Source organism: Lytechinus pictus, chromosome 17 (assembly GCF_037042905.1).
Source record: "Lytechinus pictus isolate F3 Inbred chromosome 17, Lp3.0, whole genome shotgun sequence".
Classification (NCBI taxonomy): Eukaryota; Metazoa; Echinodermata; class Echinoidea; order Temnopleuroida; family Toxopneustidae; genus Lytechinus; species Lytechinus pictus.
In genome coordinates, this window is record NC_087261.1 from 7413226 (window position 1) to 7439500 (window position 26275).

The 26275-nt window shown below is 36.0% G+C and overlaps 1 protein-coding gene across 1 annotated transcript in view; it reads left to right on the plus strand.

Annotated features, from left to right (window-relative positions):
- LOC129280394 (uncharacterized) overlaps window positions 1–18360 on the plus strand; it is a 44519-nt gene extending 26159 nt beyond the window's left edge. The window contains exons 2-4 of the mRNA XM_064111839.1: window positions 6145–6798; window positions 13990–14134; window positions 14532–18360. Of these exons, the coding sequence (XP_063967909.1) occupies window positions 6145–6798; window positions 13990–14134; window positions 14532–15051 (1319 nt within the window). The 3' untranslated portion in view covers window positions 15052–18360. The remainder of the gene's footprint in view (window positions 1–6144; window positions 6799–13989; window positions 14135–14531) is intronic.
- Window positions 18361–26275: the final 7915 nt, after the last annotated feature.

Sequence of the window (26275 nt, forward strand, 5' to 3'; positions counted from 1 at the left end):
AAGTTGAGATTATTCTATTCACCCAAAAAGGCTAAGATATTGATGTCTTAGAAGGAAATAATATGGTTTCCTTATTACATGCAAACTTTTTTATAAGACTGTTTCCGGCTGTTTCTCTAGCCGATAATTTGATTATATGCAGTCTAGAAGCAGAAGTCCGGATATATTTGTTAGTTACTAATTTTGGTTAACCATCATAGGCTTAACAGAGTTATTATTTTAGGTATGAGCTGTCACTTGCGCTATCTAAGGGGGCTATGTCCACATTCCGTGTTGACAGCCGAAATAAAAAAAGAAGTTTGTGTGATAGAATACATCACTACCCCTTCTACTCAGTGAAATATAAAACAAACATCGAGGTTTTCTTGTACAGTTACTATGCCCCTTCGCAATAAGTGATGGCGAGCCAAAAAATAAAATCAGATTTTCCTCTTTTTTTTGGGGGGGGGGGGTGGGTCGTCACATTTTGTTCTCAACTACTCTGTGAGCATATATAGCTATGAATCTGCATAAATATCAAACCCTTTTATCTTTATCAACATCATCACTATTATAATTTATTGTGAACCAAGAAATAACTTATTTATCTTTCAAACTTATGATCGTAATAAAAAACGTGGGTGGGTGACATCATCGACTTTCTAATTTATATTACAGGTGGAGCATAAACTCTTCACTGTTGTGAAAATCAGTGAAATTTTTAAAATGCTGTTGCTTTCTTATTTTTAATCGGATTTTGATGAAAGTTTCTGCGTTCATTTCATTTTTTTCTATTCATTTTAACAACTTGTTGTAAACACTTTAGACAGTTTGCGAAGTTTCCGTTCCTCTTCTCTGTCTCACGCCCCCCACCTTCCCTCTACTCCTCTCTCCCTCCCCACCCCCCCCCCTCTCAACGATCCCCCTTATTCTCCTCACTTGCGTTTTACATGAGGCCTCAATCGATCCTTGATTTGTTAATTATACTTTCTCATAGCCTTCTCCGAATGTCACATAACGAGCAATGTGCTAATTCGGGTGTGGTTTACTGCCCATTCAGTACATATCTTATTTTAAACTTAAGAAAAAAAGGGCAATGTGACTCCACACAATACTCGAGATCCTTGAATCGGATTTCTGTTTTCATCGAAACTAAATTAAAGCTCTTTGGAGGTAAAAATAATAAACTACATTAACCAATCACTTTTCAAAGATTCGACTTAAGTTAAAATTTCACTTGTAGTACATTATATCCTTTCCTGAGTTCAAGTATATTTTATTAGTCCAAGTACATGCGGCAAGTGTGTGATTAAGATAACTCAATCACGGAGATGAAGACTTCATGATGTTATTGTTTTATTTGAATATACTTGCGAATAACATAAGTAAAAAAAAAACAATATACAAAATATTGTAGTTTTTAAAACGATATACATTGTAACCTGATATCACGATTTTAAAATAAGCTCGACAGTCGTACATTTTCCCTTGAATACCAGAGTTGATTTACAACCATGGTATGCACGGCACAGTATAAAAACAATATGGTGTTAAATATAACACCGATCGGTGTTATAAGAGCACCATACCATAAGGTGTCAAAATGCACAAAGGAGATTAAATCTAACGATCAAAATGTGTTGCACTAACACTAAAGTGTATGTGTTAACCAAAAACCAATGGGTGTTTAGCTGACACCATGGCATGAACTACCACTAGTGTCAAATGATTGACGTGGTCTTCTCCAACACCAACTGGCATGGCTAGTGTAGATTTTGCAGTGCATCAGGACTATTAATTTTTATAAAGAAAATGACCTTGAGTTTTCTCTACTACTTTCGATTTTTTTTTTTTTTTTATAATTGTATTTTAGTTGTTTTTTGTTACAAATGTATGCCTTCCTCCCGGAAGGAAAGAAAATATGAATCTCCAATACATGCATCCTTTCATCGAGCAGCCACAGAAAAGCCACAATTTCGTTTTCCGCTTTTCGATGAAATATTTATTTTTCATAATGCGAAATATTATGACGAAATATTTGGGTGAAATACCATGCATTCCTGCGATTTCAAGGTTTGATGAACAGGTAAAGCGAGATAGACTGACACAATGGGCGGTTATTCATTATATGCTAGGGTCCGTTGCCCCCTTTTGATTTGGTGTAGAATCTTGATCATATCGGCGTTGTCCTGGCAGTCATTGACATTGCTGTTTAAAGGCCACACTGCAAAAACTCCGGTGTTGATTTAACACCAACCCGGAATCTATATATGTCCACACCAGAGAAGCATTGAAACAACACCAGTTTGGAATTAAAACCGATGCTGTTTTAATACTAATTGGCGTTGGTATTGTTAATATGATCAATCATTTTCTTTAAACACCTATCTGGTGTTTGACCAAAACGAAACTGGTGTTGTTTAACACTTCTCTGGTGTGGACATATATAGATTCCGGGCTGATGTTAAATCGGCACCAGAGTTTTTGCAGTGCAAGTCAACCCTCACTGAAAATTCGTTATGATTCGATGTGAAATAAAAAGTCAGGCGGGGTATGTAAAATGAGGAAAACGTTGATATCACATATTCGCTTTTTAAATTTCGTTTCGGTATCGTGTAATATGGGTGACATAAACGCCTTCATTTTCCGAATAAACAATTTTTCTATACTCTATACTACTAAACTAGTACTACTCCTACTACTATTTCTTGTACTACTCGGGGGGGGGGATACATGGGGGCTGGCGTGATCTAGCGCCCGAATCGCTCACATAAGAGGGCTCTAGAAACTTTGTAAAAAAGAGCACTGGAAATCCCCATTCATTGCAATGTTGTAGATTTAGGCAGTAAGTTGTGAAAATACACACTGAAAATAAAATTATTTTATGCCTGCTGCTGCTACTTCTACCACTACTACTAATGAAGATAATGATTGTTGTAATAATTATATTCATGATATAATGGTAATACTTAAGTTTGTCGTTATTTCTTTCGATTCGATTTCTCGAAAATGAGGAATCACGTTTAACTCAAGAAATAATTGCCCATATCACTGCAGATGATGACCCATTTAGCTGTACGTGATAAAATTCCCAAACGGCCTGCTGTGGATAGGTTTATCATTGGTTGTAATACAGTGAAATCCCTTTGGTTGTAACATCATCCGATTGTCTCTTTTCATCCTGTGGTGTTCTGAGGGCGTTGTCCCGTAAGCATACTCCTCTCCTGCTGTCACAGTACCATTCTCAAAGAGTCGTGATGGCTGATGGGGTAACATGATAGCGACAGTCCACTCATTAGCAGTATCACTTGCAAGCATCACCTTTATTGTTTTTATTTCAATTTGAAGTGCCTTGCCCAATAAAAGCCCCCCCCCCCCCTCCATCCCATCCCCTCACCTTACACAAACCACGAGCTTATATACCGTCGACAATATTCATATATATGTTTTTTTTAAGGAAATGGTTGACCTTACAATGCCAAGACATATTACTAATTAAGAAATATTAGCCGCGGAAGGAAGTATCGTCTTGTATCCATGTGAAGTGTTCATCTGAGGGCCTTCGAATTAAGGACTCTTGTCAATATATTTATATATTCATGAAGTTTCAACTCTTGCATCATTACGTTGTTAAGTGACGCTATTTCATATGAGGGAAACTATATATGACATGCCACTTTTCTAGCACCTTCGAGAGACTGAAGATGGGATATGATTAAATCCTTCAATTATAGAGGCAAAATGAGGGAAATAAAAATATGTGAACATTCTGGAAAACCCCTTCTCCTGTTTCCCTATTTTCATACACTAAAAATAGTTCATACTAAGCCAGAATCAGTTTTTAATATTTACAAGGAAGCAGTTTGATCATACAATATCATTTTATAGTTCTTTTTTTATAGGCCTACATCATCGACATTATATATTACACGACATCTACCATTTTTCAAAGAGTTATTTGATGCTCGAAATATTTAGGCCTGTATAGTCCGTACAGTGCCAAATTAAAGAGTCTTACATAGTCATGGATATTCCATAACTAATTGGCCTCCGCGCCGTACGCGCACAAACGTTCCGTAACTATCTTCTAAACCAATAAACTTGTACATACCGTTTTCATTACGTTCGTAAAAGATGGCAATCGTTTGTGGCACGTTCGTTGTACGTTGTATTCGTAATGGTAGAAATAACATGTGTCGGAGGCAAATTTGGATTTTTATCATTAATGTTTAAACATTGATTGTATACGTTTTTCAATTCATCCACTATTTGCCCTAAATACACTATACACCTCTTTGAACCCTTTTCTGACAAGTCTGCACAACGTTTGCACAACATTGCGAAAGCAAATTCGCAACGGATAGCCAACGATGATTTGGCATATTCCAACCGACTTCAGATTTCACAAAATGCTCAGATTCTGCACTTCGCTTGTGTTTTAAAAAGAAAAAAGAAGTCACACAGGCATGACAGACAACTCTGCTCTCCCAATCAAATCGTTTCCATGACATTCTTACATGATATGAAATAAAACGTATTTTAACTTTCGTCTCCCTTCTACCATGTCTACTATCTTTTATCGCGATTTAGGGTCCCATTTTTTATGCTGCCTTACCAATTCTTCATATACACTTAATGGGAAATTCCTTTCTCAAACTTCCACTCTCCCTTTTTCATTCCCAATCAGACAATATTATTTCCCAAGAGAAAAACAACAGACAGAATAATATGGGTATACAGAAAAGAAGAGAAGATACGTGCTGAAGAAAAAAAAAATCAAAAATGAAAAAGAAAAGTTTTTTTTATCCGTCGGGTAAAAATGGATATGTCACTTGTGATTACACTCAGTGACTGTTGGATATTTGGCTGTACTCATACACATTTATATTATATTTGTACTCTTGTCGTATAGAATCCTTGTAGATTTAATAGAGACGGTATTGGGGAAGTTTTGGATGCGATCTAGTCAAAATTTGACCAATTATTAATCTTTGTTCGAATTTGCCATTGTTGCCAGAGATTTTATTTGTAGGGACGTACCCTGACATTTAGTTGATTTGGGGTGAATTTTTATTTTATTTGTTTTATTTATTCATCATTTTATTTATTTGTTTATTTATTTATCTATTTGTATATTCGTATAATTTTTTTTTTTTGGGGGGGGGCATAATGCCTATAATCGATATATTAAATCACACAGAATATCCCAATAGCGATGTAAAGCGTGGATCTGTGGGATTTGAGGACACGTTTCCTCAACACGAAATTCACAAACTATTTGACAGACGACCTTAGCCCATTTTTTGTTGCCTGTTGCTATGGTAACAGGGTGATGATAGATCAAAGCCTAAAGGGATATTTACACGTATTAGCGGTCATCGGTCAAGTTTAGTTTATTTGCGGGTGGTATGGAAGAAGTTATTTGCGGAGATCCGATCATCTGAAACTTTAGCCGAACTTTCAGGATTGGGAAAAATTGGATGTTGACAGAAACAACTGGAAAGATTTGTTGCCTTACAGGTGATGCTCAATGAAGACAGAAAAAAAGTGTGGGTCTATCATGGTATTTGAAAGGATTTGGGGGCAATATCACTGTATGACTTATGTTCATCTTGTTTGTTTGCAGAATTTAATTCAGTTCGTTGAGGAAAGTTTAAGAATTGATCGATTGTTTAGAAGAAGAAGATTCATAATTAATTAGGCGTAGGATTAATTCTTAGGATTCTTAACGGATATTGCTACATAGGTTAATTTCTAGTTCTGTAACAAGACGATTCTCTCGCATGTAGAGTTTTGTTCAATTTGTCACTTTGCTGTATTCAGGGGCGGATCCAGGATTTTCCAAGGGGGGGGGGCACGTTTTTCTGAGGAAAATTTTGAAAAGAAAACAAAAATGGTTCTTAACCAAGAATTAAGGATATTTCGTCCTCGAAAAAAATTGACAAACAAAAAAAAAGCACAAAAAAGGTCTCCACTTTCAAAAGAGGGGGCACACTTCTGTTTTAGCGGCATTATTACAATACAAATTTTTATTTTGCTTCTCTCAGGGGGGGGGCACAGCGGGCCCGTGGATCCGCCAGTGGCTGTATTGTCTAGATTTATTTAATCATTTTCGAGCAGCCTTCGTAACTTAATATTTATGATTTTTTTATTTCATATCTGCAGTGCTTTCATCACCGAGTCACGCACAGCAGTCAGTCCCATTCGCAGACGGGGGAGGAGTGGACCTTAACACAGATGCCATCACCACAGCAGACAGTGGAACGCAGCCACCAGTGTCGTTCACATCGATATCAACCGTCCTCGTTACCGAGTTGTCCACAGTAACACCACCCCCACCACAGGAATCTCCCCCATTTTCAAACACGTCTACGCCTTCGACATCGTCATCTGGTGCAACGTCCTCGATACCCGATGTCATCAATAACTTGAACATTTCAACGGAAGTGTCTGTCGCGGATTTATCAACGAATCAACCGGGAAACGAATCCATCACTGAGCAGAAATTTAGTACTGATATCCCAACGACCGAGCTCATGATCGACGAATCCAACTCAACGACGACACTCTCCACGTCGCTGTTAGGACAAGATTCAACGACGTCGTCATCTCTGCCATCGTTTTCAAACTCGTCAGATGGGATGACGACTACTCAACCGACTTTATTGAATAGTATTGGTGTAACAGACAATGATACGATGTCGATGACGACGACGACTGCGGATGATTTAGTTACGTACGAACTCGTCACTGAGCGCACGAACCCAATCTACGAAGACATGACCACGGCAGCGAGTGGTGACGAGGGCATATTCACAGGTGAGCATGTTCTAACGATTAGTTTTCTATGCACTTTAGAAATATCTTCCTATAATATTCCTTCCGTCCCTGTTTTCCTATGAAAATATCAGATTATTATACCGTATTCATGTCCTAGTTTACTCAATTTGAAGTTATATTTCCAGAGTTAAGTTACAAAACTACACCAACAACCTTCCTTCAGACGTGACATTATGTTAATTTCAGCACAGTGGTGGGGGTACTATCACATTTTTATTGTCTTTTTTTCAACCCCCCTTAAACCCTAAAACAAACTGAAATTACATCTTTTCCGATTTTTTGGGTGCTTTTTTCTACTCTCTGTTCTTGTAATGTGTAAAGAATACGTCCCGCCAATTCGTTGATATTTTCAAACTTATTTACATCAGTCTGTCATCATGGTCACTCTTTATCCCTACATGATTTGATTATTGACTACATTAGATAAATTATGAAATATTTGAAAGAATGTCATTAGAAAGGAAATGGATATAGCTGGAACAATAGAGGGAGTGTCATAACGATATCGTTTGTAGTATTGATTTAACAAATTACGGAAAATTGGTATTGACCATGATATTAATTAAAGTCAACACACCATCCCACCATGTATTCGTATTCAAAATTGCCAAAGAATGGCAATTGATTTATCAAATTGTAGACCAAAAGTTATCAATATTAATATTCGATTTCATAGGGCTATGTTAACGTTCACACTCAAATTGTTCATTATTGAACTCAATGAAATAAATAATGATTCAAATAAAATACCAATGTTATAAACACCCTTCCCGTTTGCCAGGGTAATGGGGAGGGGATCTGTTCTCCAAATTAGCTTCGGGTGCCAACGATGTCATAACAAAGATTGAGGATTGCCAAGATGAAAGCAAATATATAATCAATGAAATACCTACCCGTCAACATCTGCCATCGAAGTTTATCTACTAGCATGCTATAGCATGAGCGCTATCTGGCCATCTTCATATTTGTAGCACCTCACTTTTTTTGTTTTCATCTGGGGACTCCCTCCATCCTCTCTGACTCTCTCCTTCTTCTTCTTTTTCTTCTTTTTCTTCTTCTTCTTCCTCCTCCTCCTGTTCTTCTTCTTCTTCTTCTCCTCCTCCTTCTTTTTCTTCTCCTTCTTCTTATTTTTCTTCTTCCTCTTTTTCTTCTTCTCCTTCTTCTTATTCTTCATTTACTACTTCTTTTTATTTTTTGTTTTCAATTCCTTCTTTAATCTCGTCGCACTTTCTAACTTTAATTCTCATATTCCATCTTTACACACACTGTATTGCTCGCCTTTTACTTATACCGACTTCTTTATCCCCTCTTTATTTACTATATTGTCAGCTCACTTCCCATCCCAACCCATCCTCGAATTTTATTTTAATTTCCACTTTCCTTCCTTATTTCCCTCTTCTACTTAATTCTACTATTTCAAAATCGATCTTGACCACTTCCACTCATCTATTTTTTTACGATCAATATGATTCTAACAGGACACCTTCTCAGAACTCCATCCACCCTCGAAGCACCATCACTTTTCATTGGGCAATCAATTCAACTTCCCCGCTCCCATTCCCTCGCCTGTCAAGGTGAAATTCAAATCGGCGGATGTACCGTTGGCTATGTTGGTGAAGGGGGTATGCTCCGGGAATTATGACGTATGGAATCTACGCTATGCCCAATGTGACAGCTGATCGGGACGCCAAAAATACATCAATGTATGAGTATGATAATGGCCGTAGCAGACTTAACGCAAATGTGTGTGTTAAGCAGCTAGGGTGGCGACTGGTCAACCCGGGCTGGTCAACGGGGCAGTTATCTTGACAGATAACTGCCCCTAAAAATTTCTGAAAATTAAAAAGAACACCGTAATCGGCTACTAATCGGAAAGACTGCATTTCCTCTTGAAGTGGATAGGCTTCTCGTAGTGGAAAGGTCGCTCTCAATTACATCCTGTGTAATAAGCGATTAAAGGGGAAGTTCACCCTGGCAAAAGATCATAGGAAAATGGTAGAAAAAATAATCAAATATCTGTGAAGGTTTTGAGAAAAACCCATAAAAAATTGGAAAGTATTCATGCTATATACGACGTCACAAATAAAAAACTTAACATATTCTAATAACTTTCTCATTCTTTGATGGATTTTCCTCAAACCTTAATAAATATTGTTAATCATTCCACTTAAAAACGTATATGGACACCAACGACAACCGTACCCATACCCAATCATACGCTTACCACTCCTAATCCCATGCATTAATGATGTATCCCTGGTCCGAAACCTTGTCTGACCCTAATTCTACTATGGACCATGATCCTACCTTGGGACCGCCTCTGCAACACCTTCATTTATAACCCAACACCTCCGTTTGGGTAGGCATCCAGTGAAGTACTACTGACAGTTCTAGTTCCCGACCTATAAAGTTTGTCCTTGACTGCAACTCAACTTGCTTTAGATTCCATATTATCCCGACCTACCAATGAACTTGGTAATCGCCAGAAAAAGGATTGCGAATTGATGTAATATGTGATGAATAATAACTACAAAACTGATGAACAAAATTTAGTTATTAAGTTTATACATGTATTTATAATGAATAAATGATAAATAGCCAAAATAAATGAATCAGTGAGTAAAATAAGAATGCATCGATACCTATGGTATAAAATGGACATTAATTAATCAAATGTCAACATACGGTAAATTCTTTGGAAATGTGAATCATAACTCTATGAAAAACTCGACTTTGACTTGAGGAGAGAGCTCATTGCAGTGACAAACAGTGGACCCTTTATCATGTTCATGTTCTCCTTCACTGACTCCATAATTTCGATAACACCCAAACCCAAGCAACACAAGTCTATCTACCATTCCATGTATGATTTATTGCGCATTTTACGCGGGAAGGGCGTCTTGAGGGTGCTTGCTATTAAAGCCGACTGTCACAAACCAATATTTTGCAGCGATGATGAATTGCCCAAGCTGAGCAATGTGAAATGGGGGTGGGGTGGGTCGGTGGATATTGTGTGAGAGTCGGGGGTATATTTCATGGCAGCGTCACTCGACACCATCTTTATAGAAAGCCAAGCTGGTCAATCGTTTGTGAAGACGTACGCATTCAACGCGCACATTCCACCCGTCTGCACGTTGTCCAATCAGTCGCTGAGTAACGATTATTGTCCATCTTGGCTTTCCATATATTAGCTTACACGGTGTTGTTTTACAGGGAAACACGGCAAATTGGTTCGAAGATTGAATACGAAGTGAATGCTTGCAAATGAATCCTAGTGCGATGCTACATGTACCATCTTCTTCATTTTACCCATCTTTCTTAATTGCCTTTGAAATATTTTATCTTCTACACCCATCGAGCTCACATCAATTTAGAACAACCAATTTTACCAAGCTCTCAAAATTATAGTCTTAACTAAATCCTGAATATTTGAAGGGGATTTTATTCTTGAATTTTCTTGACTCGATATCTATTTTGCAAGTGTAATGTAATATTTAACAGGTAGATTGGTGGAAAATATGAGATAACTTTGAAACATGTTATACTCCATAATAATGATAGTCGTCGTGGCAATCATGTCACTTGCCGAAATGATCTAAATCATTTAAATGGCCATCAACGTTTGGTATTATTTTACTCAGTGATATATTTTTAACCGGGTATCTAAAATATAGGCCTATGTCATATTTTAAAAACAAAATGCCCCATTACACCTATCGACACAATATTTAATTAACCGTTATTTCCATTACCTATTGATAAATAATTCACTATTATTTTGTCAGTTAAATGCTCTCACCATGCTCACCAAAATCAAGTCCGCTCTAATGCATTGATTGTAATTCGGGCAATGCATTACACTGTTACACCAAACTGACGGGACTGTTGTAATAACACCATCAGATCATTTTCAATAACAGTCATCTTTGATTTCAGTCGTCAAAATATCATCTTTATAGGGATGGTAAGGAAATAGTTTGCGTATGGAATGCCAAAAGGTCAGTCTTTGAACCAGACAAGAGAATAGAAAAGCAAAGTTAACTTCCATCTCACTGCACAAGGGTCCTTAAAGGTCAAGTCTACCCCCATATAAAAGTTGATTGAAATAAAAAGAAAAAATGAAAAAGCATAACACTGAAAATTTCATCAAAATCGGATGTAAAATAGGAAAGTTATGACATTTTAAAGTTTCGCTAATTTTTCACAAAACAGTTATATGCACAACTCGGTGATATGCAAATGAGAGAATTGATGATATCCCTCATTCACTATTTCTTTTGTTTGTTATTGTTTGAATTGTACAATATTTCAATTTTGACAGATTTGACGATAAGGACCCTCTAACTTGTTTCAACCACAATAAATAATGTTAAAACAATGACAATTGCAGGTGTTCAGGGAAATCAGGGCCGAATCAAACTTCGCTTCACATGATAGGAGGAGAAAATTAGAATATTTCATATTCCATGTGATGAAATACAAAAGAAATAGTGAGTGGGTGATGTCATTAGTTTCCTCATTTGCATACCGAACAGGATGTGAATATAACTAATTCGTGAAATTAAGCAAAACTGTAAAATATAACTTTCTTATTTTACCTCCGATTTTGATGAAATTTCGAGTGTTATGCTTGTTTGATTTTCTCTTTTTTTACCAACTTTTGTTGGGGTGGACTTGTCCTTTAACACATAAAATGCGTTTGGACTATGATTGTCATTATTATGTGATAGCATTTTGATCCGTTAATTAGACCATTGCTTTACTTTTCTTGTGGACTACTGAGATATCAACATGCCTTTTTAATTCAAGTACAGTATTCTTTATACACAAGTTACACATTAATGAATCCGTTTCTCATTTTCGTTGGTTGTTGTTTTTTATGGGATGGGGGTACTTGTTGAGTTATCTGTTTTCATTGAGAAAAAGCAAAGTAAGAAATCGAAATGGAGTAATCCTCAGCAGAAAATTCATTTTTCATTCAAGAAGTAAATCTTGCTGTGTGGGTCCCTTCGCTAAATCTTTTCCTACCTTAATATACCCAAGTGTTTCTCCTTTTTCGAGGGAGGGGGGGGGGTGGTAAATCAGCATTTCGTTAGCAATTTAGAGCCTCTTCAAAGGATATTACTTCAGTGTGAATTGTAATTTGATAAAAAGCCAATCCCGCCGTTTTACAAGGCGAAAATAAATTATTATGCCCAAATGTTTGTTACTTTTATTTTTATTGTTATCGTTGTTGCAAGAAACAAGAAAGTCAGAACAAGCAGGTGTCTTTAAATGTCAAAGTACATGTACCTCGCTAATTATAAATTGGGATCTGTTCCAAAACGTAGCCTTACAGGTGCCCCACTCTCTAAAAGATTTTCTTTATATATAGTTCAGTCTGTTATAATCGATTATTATAATGAAACAGAAGGTTTCAACTTCGTATAATTTCAAGGGGTTTGTCACTATAAATGTAACTAAACGCTGACGTTATTATCGCACGACATCGTTTGATAATGATGTAGTATTAGGCCTATATAGGTGTAAGTAATTTTTTTATGTTCATGTGGGTGATATCAAGACTAACCTTGGTACGTTAATTTGGAAGGTGAACTTGACAAGCGGGGTCAGGGGTCATATAAATACTGTCAAGTGCAGTAAGGTCGCGTGGAAAAATAGATCGCTTTCATTTTAAAGGGATGACGAGTTTGTGACTCTCGAGTATCAGACGTTCTGATCACTTTAAGTTACCATGGACGTCCATCGCGGTCCATGCCATAAAAAATATGAATGAATATAATTTAGGACCCTATAACCAAGAACTAACGATATTTTCACTCTTTTAATTTGGGGGATTATTTTCTAGCTATTTGTAACTGATAGAATTACCATTGCGTTCATTCGAACGTATGGAAATTACAACGTGGCCGTTCTTTTAACTTATTAGTCGGGAGTTGTTGCATATTTTGTTGGTAATAACGATTACAAGGGGAATGAAAAATTCCAGGATCCTTTTTGAAGGATTAAAATAGATGAAGGAAAACATGTACTTTAAAGCAAATATACATATTACGTCGGACCCCCTATATGTGGGACCTTCATGAATTTTTCTGTCTCTGATTTCCTGTTCTTTTGTAATGTTCTCAAAGGACCATGACTTGGTCAGTTTATGAAGTGAAGTAAAACTTTAGAAAAATGAGGGTCGGACGTACAAAAAGATTTTATCGTTTTATGAAATTGCCCATGAGCAAAAATTTCTAAAGGCTCTAACATTCACACCTCGATATTCTTCGTAATTTTTAAGTTAAAGGGGAATCCAGCCTTGGCCATTAAATGTTGTGTTGGGAAGGAGAAAAATAAATTAAACAGAATGGTGAAAGTTTGAAAGAAATCGGACAAGCAATAAGAAAGTTATAGCTGCCTTAAAATTGAGATCACTCATACTATGTAGATTTCAAAATTTGCAACTGGGTATTGCATGGTAAGTAAATTATGACAAGGGGCAAGGACAACTTTCCCATAGGCCAATGTACTTTATTATCAGGGATTTGTGGTTTTCTCTTAAGTTCCCCTGGGGCAGTAATTTAAATATAACCCAGGTAATATATTGTTTTATGTCCTCATGAAAGAAAAATATAATTTGAAATAAAACTTTTGGGAAAAATGACGTTTTAGCCATAATATGTATTGGAGTACATGGAAGAGTAGTCCTTGCCTTACATCATATGACATCCCATATGCGGCCAATTTGAAGTCTCCATGGGTATAGTGATTACCAATATTTACAACTTTTAAAAATTCATAACTTTCTTGTTATTTGTCCAATATTGTTCAAACTTTCACCTATCAACTTGTCTGATTTTTCTTTTTCTTATAAAAATAATTTTTTTATTTAGGTTGGAGAATAAATTTTGATTAATTGCTTAAAAGTATATGGTCCACTTCCAAGTAAGTCCTTGCTTGTCATGAATGTAAAATATCAGAATGCCGAGGGATATAGTTTGGTAATTATTCGTTTCTTTATCTGTAATTTCAATATTGATTAATTCACAAAAAGAAATAGGCCTACACCCAATTTTCTGTGCTCTATTTTAAAGGAGATTGCAGTCATAGCTGCGTGATTGGTTATGTAATTAAATTACATGAATTACATGATGGTAATTAAATGTATTCTTTGTCTTTTTTCAGAATCTTTCCTTCGCCTTCTAATCATCGCTGGTGCAACAGCGGGTTCGTGTCTCGTTCTCCTCATCGTAGTCTTCATCATTGTCGCCTGTTGCCATAGACGACGACAACGGAAAAAGAATTCAAGATACTACGAATTCAAAAAGAAGTACGTAATGTGTATTTATAACATTTCACTTCTTCTGTTCATTATCCACCCCTTCTTACGCTGTGTAGGCTCCTAATTCTTGGCATTTTCGCACTGTATTTTAGGCATGAATATTTTCTATTTATTTATTTTAGTATATACCACTCGTGGGGTGGAACGCCATATCAGCTCTTTTAGTTTTTCGTAGGGGATATTATTCATGACATCATTTTGGAGGGAAAATTTCTGATGTTGAATACAAATACATACGATCTCTCATGGTCTATTTATTCCACATTTACTCTGAATTTGTGAGAGATATTCATGATCTATTATGTAAAAAATAATAAAAATGAAATAGGACTATTAATTTCGATCTTTCAATTTCGTTTCTCATTTCTTCATGTATTGTGCGCAGAGACTTCAGCTCGAAATATGAAAAAGTGGAGCAGAGGAACTCGCTAGCCCGCCGAGATCATGCAGACGGTAACACACCCATAGGCGGAGGCTGGGTTTTCAATTTGAGTGGTTACCATGGTGAATACGAAGACGAGACCGCCCAAAACGTCGCATTGCGCTCCATCTCACCGCTAGCGGTCGCTACACCACTTCTCAAAGTTTCCCCAGTTGAGGACCAAAATGGGATTCCCGACTCCGGCCATGGCGGGTCCATCACGGCGGAGGATTCGGCGCTCGGGCTCTCGCCCAGCCTCGAGGAAGATATAGAGCTCGAGTTGAGTCCCCTTTACAAAGCCCTGGGTCATGCTGGGACATCGATTGGCACCGGAAGTGAGGTCAGGGATCACAGCTATATCGGAGGCGATTCGGACACCATAAGCGAAGGCAATGAACCTGTTGATGATGCTCCGATCCGAGATGTTCTTTTTAATTCATTTGGTGCCAATAGAGCGGCCAATGAGGAAGCTGTTGAACTTTGAACTTTGAACCTGCAATCATATATTTTATATAATTATTATATTTTTCATTTATATTGAATGCATTCTTATCCAGCTTGAACAAGTTTCATTGGAACGAACTTGAGAATGAATGGTGCGAAAAAGCAGGGTGAAGTACTTTTTATAAAAGAACAAAGAAACTTTATATTTTTATTAAAATTGTTTGTCTTCCACAAACGAGGTCTCTACTTGATCTTCAGTGGCTTATACGAATTAAGGTTCCAGCTTAATATTACGAGAGATTGGAGTGTCTTATTTGAAATGCTTTTCGGACATAATTTTGTAGGGAAGGACCAAGTATATCTTGAAAGAAGAATGTGCCGAAATATCATCAAGAGGATGAGGTCCTTGCTGAAGTCTGGAGATGGAGGATTGACTTTTCATTCGAAGTTTCGACTAAATCACTTCAGGATGTGTAGTGAAACTGTTGTACAAGGTTTGGCCGATATACAAGATGCACGCGAATGAGTCAACCTTGTATAAGCTTTTGACAACATTAACAAAGGAGAGACAATTTGATTTCATTTTTTAAGTATTTATTTCAATTTGGAAGACTTTATGCGATCATGTACTTGATGATTCGAGAATCGAAATAACATGGTATTGAATGCTACTAGGTTTAGAAAGAAAAATGTAACTTTTGCCATTATAATCAGCAGTCTCGGATCTGAGTCCCGTTTCATAAGGACTTCTTAATGCACAATTGTTTTACAAGTTTACTATCAGCCAGTCAAATCGAATGTTTTCAGTAGCTTTAAACTGTTTATTGCAATGTTTTAATTGTACTCAGTATGAAACGGACCCCAGGGGCATCTGGGGGAGGGGAAGGGAAGGGGGCGGTCTCCCACTCCCCATGATTTATTTTTTTCTTCAAATGGTTGAACACAAAAAAATGAATGAAGGAGATGAGAAAAGGGGAAACGAAAAAGAAGAAAAACGCTCGAAATAAAACAACAATGAAATGCAGTATTTGAAAGACACGGTTGGGTCGTAAAAGTGTAATGATGCCACCTTATACTTAGGTCATCATGTCTACACCCCTGTGGCCCTGTCCATTATCAATATACCTCAGTGCCACTTGTGTCTACCATCTAATCAATACGGTCAAAGCATAAGTGTTGTATAACGATATTAAGTGTTAACCCTTCGCATTGTTTTATTCAATATCATGTGACAGGTGAGCATGTTTACTAAATGTAACATGACACCAGCTTCCAGGAAATATAAAATGACATAATATACTGTAAATCAAATCAACAATATTGCATAATTATTTTGATATAGCCCATAGCCAACAATCATGACAGTCATGACGACAAGGGCATAAGGCTATTTGTTTCATGAAGAAAGCAATGATTAATGACGAGTTAGAGTCTTGGGTGAATAGAACAGTCAACAAAAATGACCAGACATGAAATTTGAAATATATTGACACTGTCCAGGCCCTTGCAAAAAATGATTTGAATTGATGGTGATAAACCCATTTAGCATAACGCTTAAAAGTTCATCAAAATCGTAAGTAAAACAAACAATAATACTTGAAAGTTTCGCTCGATTTCACACGAGTATGTTGTTCAGGCCGATGTGCTAATGGGGAAACCGGTGACGACACCCATTCACTGTTTCTTTAGTATTTTATATCATTTGGAATGTTGGACATATCTTGTTTAACCCCCATTATGATGTCAAATAGGGTTGGATTCCTCCTTGAATATGTAGGAATGCAATGGTCGCAAGATATTATAATTCATGAAGATATTTCCTTATAGTCAAATTTGAAATAAAAATATTATATACTCTATACAATAAAATACAAAAGAAATGGTTAGTGAGTTACGCTATTGTCTCTCTCTCACTTGCATACAACTGGTTTGTGAAAAAATAAAAATGTTATAACTTTACTATTTCACATCCAATGTCAATGAAATCGTCACCATAATGCTTGTTTGACTGTTTAACCTTTTGCTCAAATTTCCATTGGGTTCCAGTAACCAGTTCGTGCATGGTGCTGGATGACTCGCATCAGTCGTTGACAAGTACGCCTTGGTAATTGTCATGTAAATCGTCATAATTGAATTCATTTGTAGCGCCATCTTCTGTTCATGTCATGACAGCAGTTTTACATTGGAATTTTACGCAATCTGAATGTGTTATAGATTTTAATACAGATAATCTGCATATTATCAATCTAAACAGCAAATTCTTAAAATCCAGTTCAATTGCAGTTAGAATAGACATTGTCCATAAAAAGGAGTATTTAAGTTGTGATCTGTATCGCGACTTATTTTCGTTTCTCCATGTTCTTGCGCACAAACGCTGGCATGTGGCCTTTATGAAGGCGTTTACCCCCCCCCCCCCATCTAAACAGTAAAGCGATATTTTACACAATGCTGTTTATGAATCTTACATTAGTTGTTTAAACAGTTTAAATGAGAGTTTAATATCTTTAAGCACAAAGTTTGATGTTAATATTTCATTCTCAATAAATTATGCGTGGTTGTTTAGACTGTTAACAAATTACTGTAAAGTTCATCTAAAACAGCATTGCCAGCGTATGCACTGTCATGACTGTGTAACTACACCAGCTTAGGAATCGTTTTATAGGATTTGTCGGACATTTTATTCAATAGTTATCATAGTATTACGCTCAGATATATGATGCCTCTCGGCCAATCATAACCAAGGAAAGGTGTCAGATCTGACGGATGACAAATGTTGATGAAACGCTCCTCTAGCGTCGTTTTTTTACAAACTTTATTTTTTTATCTCATAAATATTGTTTTAGGGACGGTGCTACATGGAGGTATGGGCAGTGGCGCCCTCTATAATTTTCAATAGTGAGGTAGAAGTGAAATAATGTGAAAGGGAAGAAAGTTACCAAAGGAGAAAGAAAAGTGTTTAAAAAAAGAGAGAGGTCTCGGGTATGGGTCAGAGACTTTATATAATTACCAATTTTATGCAATTGAAGCAAATGACGTCACTTCTTAGGTATTAAAAGAAAACAACAAGCTTGTTGCCACCCTTTTTTATCCAGGGTCCCATAACACAAATGTCAGCGATTGATCGTTAATTTTAAAGAACAATTCTGATTGGTTCATATTCAGTCTACTAAACAAATGCGCATGCAACGATCGTCTTGATTGGTCATTTCATTTGGCGATTAATCGCTAACCTTTGTGTTTCGGCGCCCAGATGATTATTTGATTGTAGGAAATATCACATTGTCAAATGTAGTAATGAAATTATTTTGTATACCTACATGTTCTAATAAAAGATTATTCCAAAAAACAATTGCTCTCGTTTTCACAATACCCCCACCCTGTGCGTCATGGAAATCTGTTTTGATATTGTCAGTGTTAAACAAATGCTCAACTGATATCGAATCGCCATAATTAAACAGTTTTATGAGCGTTGAGCAGAGAACCAAGCGGGGGAAGGGGGGGGGGGGAGTAAAGAGATAGGGGCGACTATACAATAGTTAGAATAAGTCTTTGATGCATAATTACCAACCCTCCATAACCTTACGGTCCTCATAATATCTTACAAATTCCAGTTGCTAAGAAATCATGCGGGGAAACTGATTTTTGCCCACGCAGGGCCTAACATGTGGAATTCTCTTCTACAGAGTTTGGAAACCCAGACTTCAGCGGCCACTTCCAAGGGCAACCTGAAAACATACCTGTTTAAGAGTGCTTTTTGATAAAATGAGATATTGAATTATTGTTCAGACATGTATTATATGTAAATAGTTTTGTTGTTCTGCTCTGAAGCGCCTTGAGCATCTAATCAAAATGGAAAGTGCGCTGTACAAATCTCATGTATTATTATTATACAACTTTGGGAAAGTGGTAGAAGGAGAAAGAGAAACAGAGAGGATGGAGAGGGGGGGGGGCAGATACACAACATTTGAAAGAGAGAAAGAAACAGATGAGAGTGTTATAAGTAATACCTCAGTCACATTTGCTCTACGGCGGCTGTACGGCGAGTCAAAAACAGCCGTTGGTTGGAATAAAAATGAATAAAATACCTGTTTTCGACTCGCCGTACAGCCGCCATAGAGATACAGCACGTCCCAAAAAAATGTCCCTCTTATATGGGGCTAAATTACTTCAAAAAATAAACAATATTCTCAATGAAATGTATTTAAGTAGGAAGCTCATCTCATGTTCTAACTTCTATAAAAATTTCATTGGTCTCGCTTTAGTGGTTTTGAATACACAGTCTATTATGTAAAAGTGGTGCTTTTCAGCCCATTCCAAGTTTGCATGCATGCAGCACTACTGTGTGTTCTGCACTTTCTAGCATATCAACTAGTCCAGGATAGAAGGGGTCGAACCTTGTTTTTTTATATATACAATGTTTTTTTATGGTTTCTTGTCAATTCGAGGGTGCTGATTCCGAATCTGAATGATGCCACTCGTGTAACCTTGAGCATTTTCTGCAAATTGGCAAAATCCAATATGGCCGCCAAAATATTCAAATTACCCATGAAAATCATAAAATTGTCCACACATTGGCTTTAAAGTACATGCAATTGTGCTGCCGGAGTGAAATAATAGCTGAAAAAATGATTTTTGTCAAAATATTTGTTTTCTTGATATCAAAATGGCCGCCATCATAGACCCCTGTACAATATGAATGGGGAAAATTAATTTTTACAAAATTGAGCACTGAAATGCAAGTAATTATGATCTATGAGTGAAGCAATGTCTGTAAACATGATTGCTAACGATATATATCATTTGTTATGTCAGTTATGTGATAAATCCTGTATTTTGATATTCAAAATGGCCTTCAAACGCCTTAACACTATCATGTACAGTGTGAATGGTGACACGAAAAAATCACAAGAGTGAGCACTAAAATGCATTTTGTTGAGATAAACGAGTGGAATACTGACTAAAAACATTATTGTTAACGAAATTTATTATTTAACATGCCATGTATGTGATAAACCCTGTATTTTGATATTTAATATGACCGCCAAAGGCCCTAAAATTATGATCTACGATGTGAGAGAGGACAAAAACAATCACAAGGTGAGCACTAAAACGTATTTTTTTGTGGTAAATTAGTGGAATACTGTCTTCAAATATAATTTGCAACGAAATATATTATTCGGGTTTCATATTTGTGTTAAATATTGTATTTTGACTTTCAAAATGGCCGCCAAAAGACATTGACTGTATTATGTACAATCGATCTGGGAAACCAATTTTCACATGAGTCAGCACCATAACATGCATATAATTGTGATTTAAGAGTAAAATATTGTCTGAAAACATGATTCCTAACAAGATGTATCATTCATTCTGCCAGGTAGGTGATAAATAATGTATTTTGAAAGTCAAAATGGCCGCTACAAGCCCTAACGGTAGGCCTATTATGTACTTTGTGAATGGAACATATAATTTTAACAGAATTTGGCTTTGCTTGACTAAATGGTGTTGCATGTATGAGTGAAATATCGTCTGAAAATATGATTTTGTAACCAAATAGATCATTTCTTATGTTATTTAGGTGATAAATGCTATATTTAAATTTCAAAATGGCTGCAATATGTTTCTTTGTGGAAATTATCTTTCCCCATTCAAATTTTACATATTAAGATAAGGGACTATGGCGGCCATTTTTCATTTTTAAAAGGCTGCATTCATCACCTTTATGACACAAGCTATGATATATTTCGTTAGAAATCATTGGGTTTAGACAATACTTAACACTTACATCAAAATTAAGCCATTTTCATAGTAAAAATTTTGTCAAAATTATCTGTCCCCAGTTACAATGTACATACTACTTTGGGATATGGCAGCAATTTTGAATTTCAAAGTAAGGCCTTTATTACCTTCTCAACCATTATGTGATGTATTTAGTCAGAAATCATGTTCAAGACCAAATTTTACCTATACATCACATAGTTACGTGCGTTTTTGGTTCTCATTCTGGTGATGATTAGTTTCCCTATACGCATGTTACAGAATTTGTAGGGGCTTGTGCAGCCGTTTTGAAAGTGAAAATACAGTATTTATCACCTATGGGAGAGGAAATGTTATATTTCATTAAAAAAATCACGTTTTCAAACAATATTTTCCTTATACAACAGAATTATATGGATTTCATAGTCAGGCAAATCCTAATTCTTTCAAAAGTATTTGTCCCCATTTACATTGTAGATAATACTGTTAGGGCCCATAGGGGCCATTTTGAATTTTACAATACAGCATTTATCTCATGCATGAAAAATGAAATGATATGTTTCGCCAGAAATCATGTGTTCAGACAATATTTCACCCGTATAGATTACAATTACATTCATTTTTTGTGAAAATTAGTTTCTTCATTGGCTTTGTTCATTATACAGATAGGGCCTATGGCAGCCATTTTGAATGTCAACATGCAGCATAATTACCGAAATTGCAAGGGAAATGATATGTTTCGTAAGAAATCCTTGTTGTCAGACAGTGTTACACCAATATTTCGCAGTTATTGGCATTTTAAAGTCAAACAAATTCATAGGTTGTGAAAATTATTTGTCCCCTTTTATATATTGTACACAGTATAAGGGGTCTATGAGAGCCATTTTGAATATCATAATACAGCATTTATCACATTAGATAGTATACAAATGACATAGTTTTGTTAATAGTCATGTTTTCAGACAGTAGTCCACTCGCAGGTCACAATCACATGCAATAATAGTGCTCTTGTTTAAAAAATATTTTCCCCATTCATATTCTACATAATAAAGTATACAGGGGTTATGGCGGCCATTTTGAATATCAATAAAATAAATATTTTGTCAAATATCGCTTTTCCAATTGGTATTTCACTTCTGCACAACAACTACATGCATTTTATAGCTAATGTGTTGGCAATTTTATGATTTTCATGGGAAATTTGCATATTTTGGCGGCCATATTGTATTTTGCCAATTTGCGGAAAATGCTCAAGGTTACAAGAGTGGCATCATTCAGATTCGGAATCAGCACCCTCGAATTGACAAGAAACCATAAAAAAACATTGTATATCTAAAAAAACAAGGTTCGACCCCTTGTCTATGGGGCCTATCCTGGACTAAACCCCCTTTTGACCATTCTGACCAAGGAATTCCCTGATCTGACCAGGGAAATCTCCATGATCTAACCAGGCTCATCAAATCACAACCTTGAGCATGTTTAGAAGGGCAAAAACAATATTTGACAGCTCATTTCATGTTTGAAAATGGGAGATGCACAATGATTAAGACAACGGGTCATGTCTGTTTAATTCCTAATTCATGCCTAATACTGCATTTTTGTTTTTATTAATGTTTTTTTAGTTAATAAGCTACTGTGGTCAAGTTAATTCAATGTAACTTTTTAAAAGAAAAAAAGTCAATTTTTTTCTCTAGTAAAGTTCCTTATTCGAAAAGGGTGTTTAACTTGCAGATTCCCCTTTATTTTTGAGCTTATTTTACTCATCCATCATTCACATTTTCTTTCAAGTTGGTGCACTGATTCCCCTTATCAATCATAAAAAAGATTGATTTTTTTTTATTTCTTGCCCTTCTGAACATGCCCAAGTTTATAATTTGATGAGCCTGGATATGATTTGGGAAATGTCCCTGCTCAGATCCTGGATGTAAAATGGGGGTTAACATGCCATAGACAATGCAGATATGCATCAATGCTGCAAACTTGGAATGGGCTAAAATGTACCACTGTTACGTAACAGAGTGTGTATTCAAAACCGCTGAAGCGAGACCAATGAAATTTTCATAGAAGTTAAAGGGATCGTTTAACTTTGTGAGCAGCTGATTTAAAAAATTCTCAAACTGAGACGAAACATGTGTATGAGTGCATGTATTTGTCCTCAAAAACCCTGAAACAGACCACAATATAGAATGAAAAACTCTAATTTAAATACAAGTAGCAATTTATTAGCTTGATTTTGAGAACCGTCTAGTAGACAGGTTAAGCTTATGACCAGTTTACTCCAATTCAAAAAGTCAGTTGGCTATTTTGACTGCCTTCTGTTGTGTGTATCTCCTATTTACACACACACGCTATCAGCTGCACTGTACATTCAGTGTATACCTTGTTGTACACACTGTATGTAGGCCATGCTGTGTTAATCTAGAGTTTGTGTGTTGTGGTGCACATGTTCACTGTATACACATAGTCATTGAAACCAACTCCCAATTATTTTCAAACTTTGGTTTACATCTTTAAGGTTTTAAAATTGATCCTGTGGATATAATACTTTGAAACTTTTGGGATGGCATTTTTACACTATAAGCCTAATGTTTAGCCCATTTTTAAGAACCAAAATGAGAATTTTTTAAATCAGAACAAAGTGAAATTATCACTTTAAATCATGAAATGAGCTTTCTACTCATGAACATTTATTTGAGAATACTACCACATTTTAGAATTAATTCAGTCCGATGTCAGAGGGACATTTTTTTGGGGACGCGCTGTATAACGGTTATTTTCCCCAAAAAGATTTTATTATGTTTTTCCAACCGACAATCAGTGAGTGCCATAGTCAGATATCAGGAACCAGTTGAACCGTGGATTTAAGTTCGACTTCTCATGCCTTGTGATTCCTATTTTTCTCCCTTAGGGGGCCCACTGAGGGAATTGAAACAAATTATCAATAGCGATAATAAAATAAATGGGAGCAAAAGTCATACAATGTAAGGTTAAACATTGAAATTTACAATGGTCATATCGAATTTGATTGCACTGTGGAAGTTTGCTAATGTCGCTGTTCAGTTGGAATCTGACAAAAATATGTGCATTTGGCTCGAAAGGCTACAGATCAAATAAAAAAAAGGCCGTGACCAATTTAAAATATCATAATTGTAAAGATGATAGATATCCACCACCATAACTGCATTTTAGTTGTGGGATTGCTCATCTTTTACCCATTCTAACATTGGTTACTTTCGAATTCCACATTTTTAAAATAAAACACTCGAATGTCATCAACATCTAACCAGGTTTGGATGCACGTGGGAATCTGGACATCCTGACATCATGCGTCCCAGAAATAAGGGAGAGAGAGAGGGGGGGGGAGGGGGGGGGGGAGGGGGGGGGGGAGTGGGTTTCGATTGTCATTGTGAATATTTTTAAATCCCCCCTTAATATGGTTGAGAGTTCCGTCTGTGGCAATGGTTGGATCCTTGTTTAGGAAAACTAAAAACTAAAAAAATCCTTTGTTGTATTTTCTTATGTTTTTTTTTAATAATATGGATATACCTAAACTGTTTTTGAAACACGTTGGATATATTTGGACCGGGAAATTTTTACCAAGGCACTGTAAAAAAAAAAAACTTATCGTAACAAGAATGTCCACCCACGACACACCTTTTAAAAATCATGTTCTACTTGCTTATTAGTTTGATTTGGTAGCTTTATGCTATCAATATCTTCAATTTTATTGTTTTGCAAATAGTAAGAGTATTACAATGCCACACTCCTAATTTTAATATTGTTCATATCAATGTTTTTTTTTCATTTGCATAATTATTAATGCAAAGAAGCAGCGGTCAAATTCTAACGCTTCTCGACCTGTATAGCACTCTAATATGCCCTCAAATTGGAGTATGTGCCTCTACTGATGGTTAAAACAAACTTGCACTTACAATGAATAAGGTATAAGGAATCGACAGCTTTTCATGTTGATAAAAACTTTTTTTGAGAGTGCACGAAGGTTTGTGACTTGCATGGAGTTAGTTTACAATCGATTTGATATGAGGATATGTTTATTGCATTTGTTTACTTGTTATACTCATTGCCATTTATATAATTTCTTCCATCCTCAATTTATTTATTCATCACTTCATTCATCTATCCATTTATTTATCCAATTTCCATCCATTCATCACTCCATCCACATCCATTCATTCATACATACATCCATTAATTATGCTACCCATTTATCCATCCAATAATTCATTAATCCATTCATTTGTTTTTTCAATCATAATTCATCCAAACATCTGCGTCCATCCATCCACCCATCCATCCATCCATCAATCCATCCATACATTCATCCATTCATTCATGAATTCATATCAACGTATTATCTGGGATTCCCCCTTGAGTTAAACATAATTGTTACAACCGAAAATTTTAAATGCATACAAAGTAATTTTCTCACGGATCTTCTCCGTCAAGTGCGTCTTTCTTACTACTAAAACAGGAAAAGTCAACAAATATGTTTTTATCAATATAAATAAATCCAGGTACAGTATGCATTTCTTTCTAATTTTGACAAGATAACGAGGAAGTATCATCAATTTCCATTCAGTGCAAAATAGGCATTTTGAAACAAAAGGGAGTTGTTAGTATACATGGTGACAGAAATGATATCAATTTACATCTAGGATCCGTATTTTTACCGAAATTTATGATAGTATTGCCTACCATCAATGCTCTGTTGAAGTCAGATTTTGTAAATTTCTGGTTAAAAATAAGACATTTGTGTCAATTTCTTCGGAATGTAAGGATAATGTGAAGTATTTAAAAATAAATATGAAAAAATTGAAGTTTTAATGTGAAATAAATGAAATGAAAAAGAAAGGTAGGCCACCTAAATTCGTTGTTCTCAAAGCTAAAATTAGCACACAGTACAAAAGCAGATTTTTTTCGTTCAATTTGAGACAAAGGTTGACAACATTTGGAAATTATGGATAAAGACTAAATTTGAATATATATATTTAATTTCGTTTTGCAATTTGTCACCCAACAAATCAAGAATCAGTCACTTACAAATCAATGTTCAATTGAATGAGAGTTTAGATACGAGCAAGATATTATTATTCAACAGTGATACAAACAATAAATGGAATGCCTTGAATAAAATACAAGAAATACCGCGATACTCGCCAGCAAGGAAGCAAAACTTGAAGAAAAATTACGCGGCCCCTCGCCAACAGTAAATTGTAAATCAGTTGATATATACGAAACAAATACACCATAATAGGAAGAAAACAAGCTGCAAAAGGTGGAGAAAATATGAAAATGCAATTGGAATATTTTCACAGTAGATATGTGCACATTTACTTCTTTCCATTTCCATAATAATCATAATTGGTTTCTCGTTGCCCTACATGACTGAATAAGCCGATAAATTTATTTCGAGAGATGCTTTGTTTGCGTGGGGAGGGAAGGGGGGGGTTCGTCTAAGCGGTGTTGCTTGCTGCCAGAACATATTC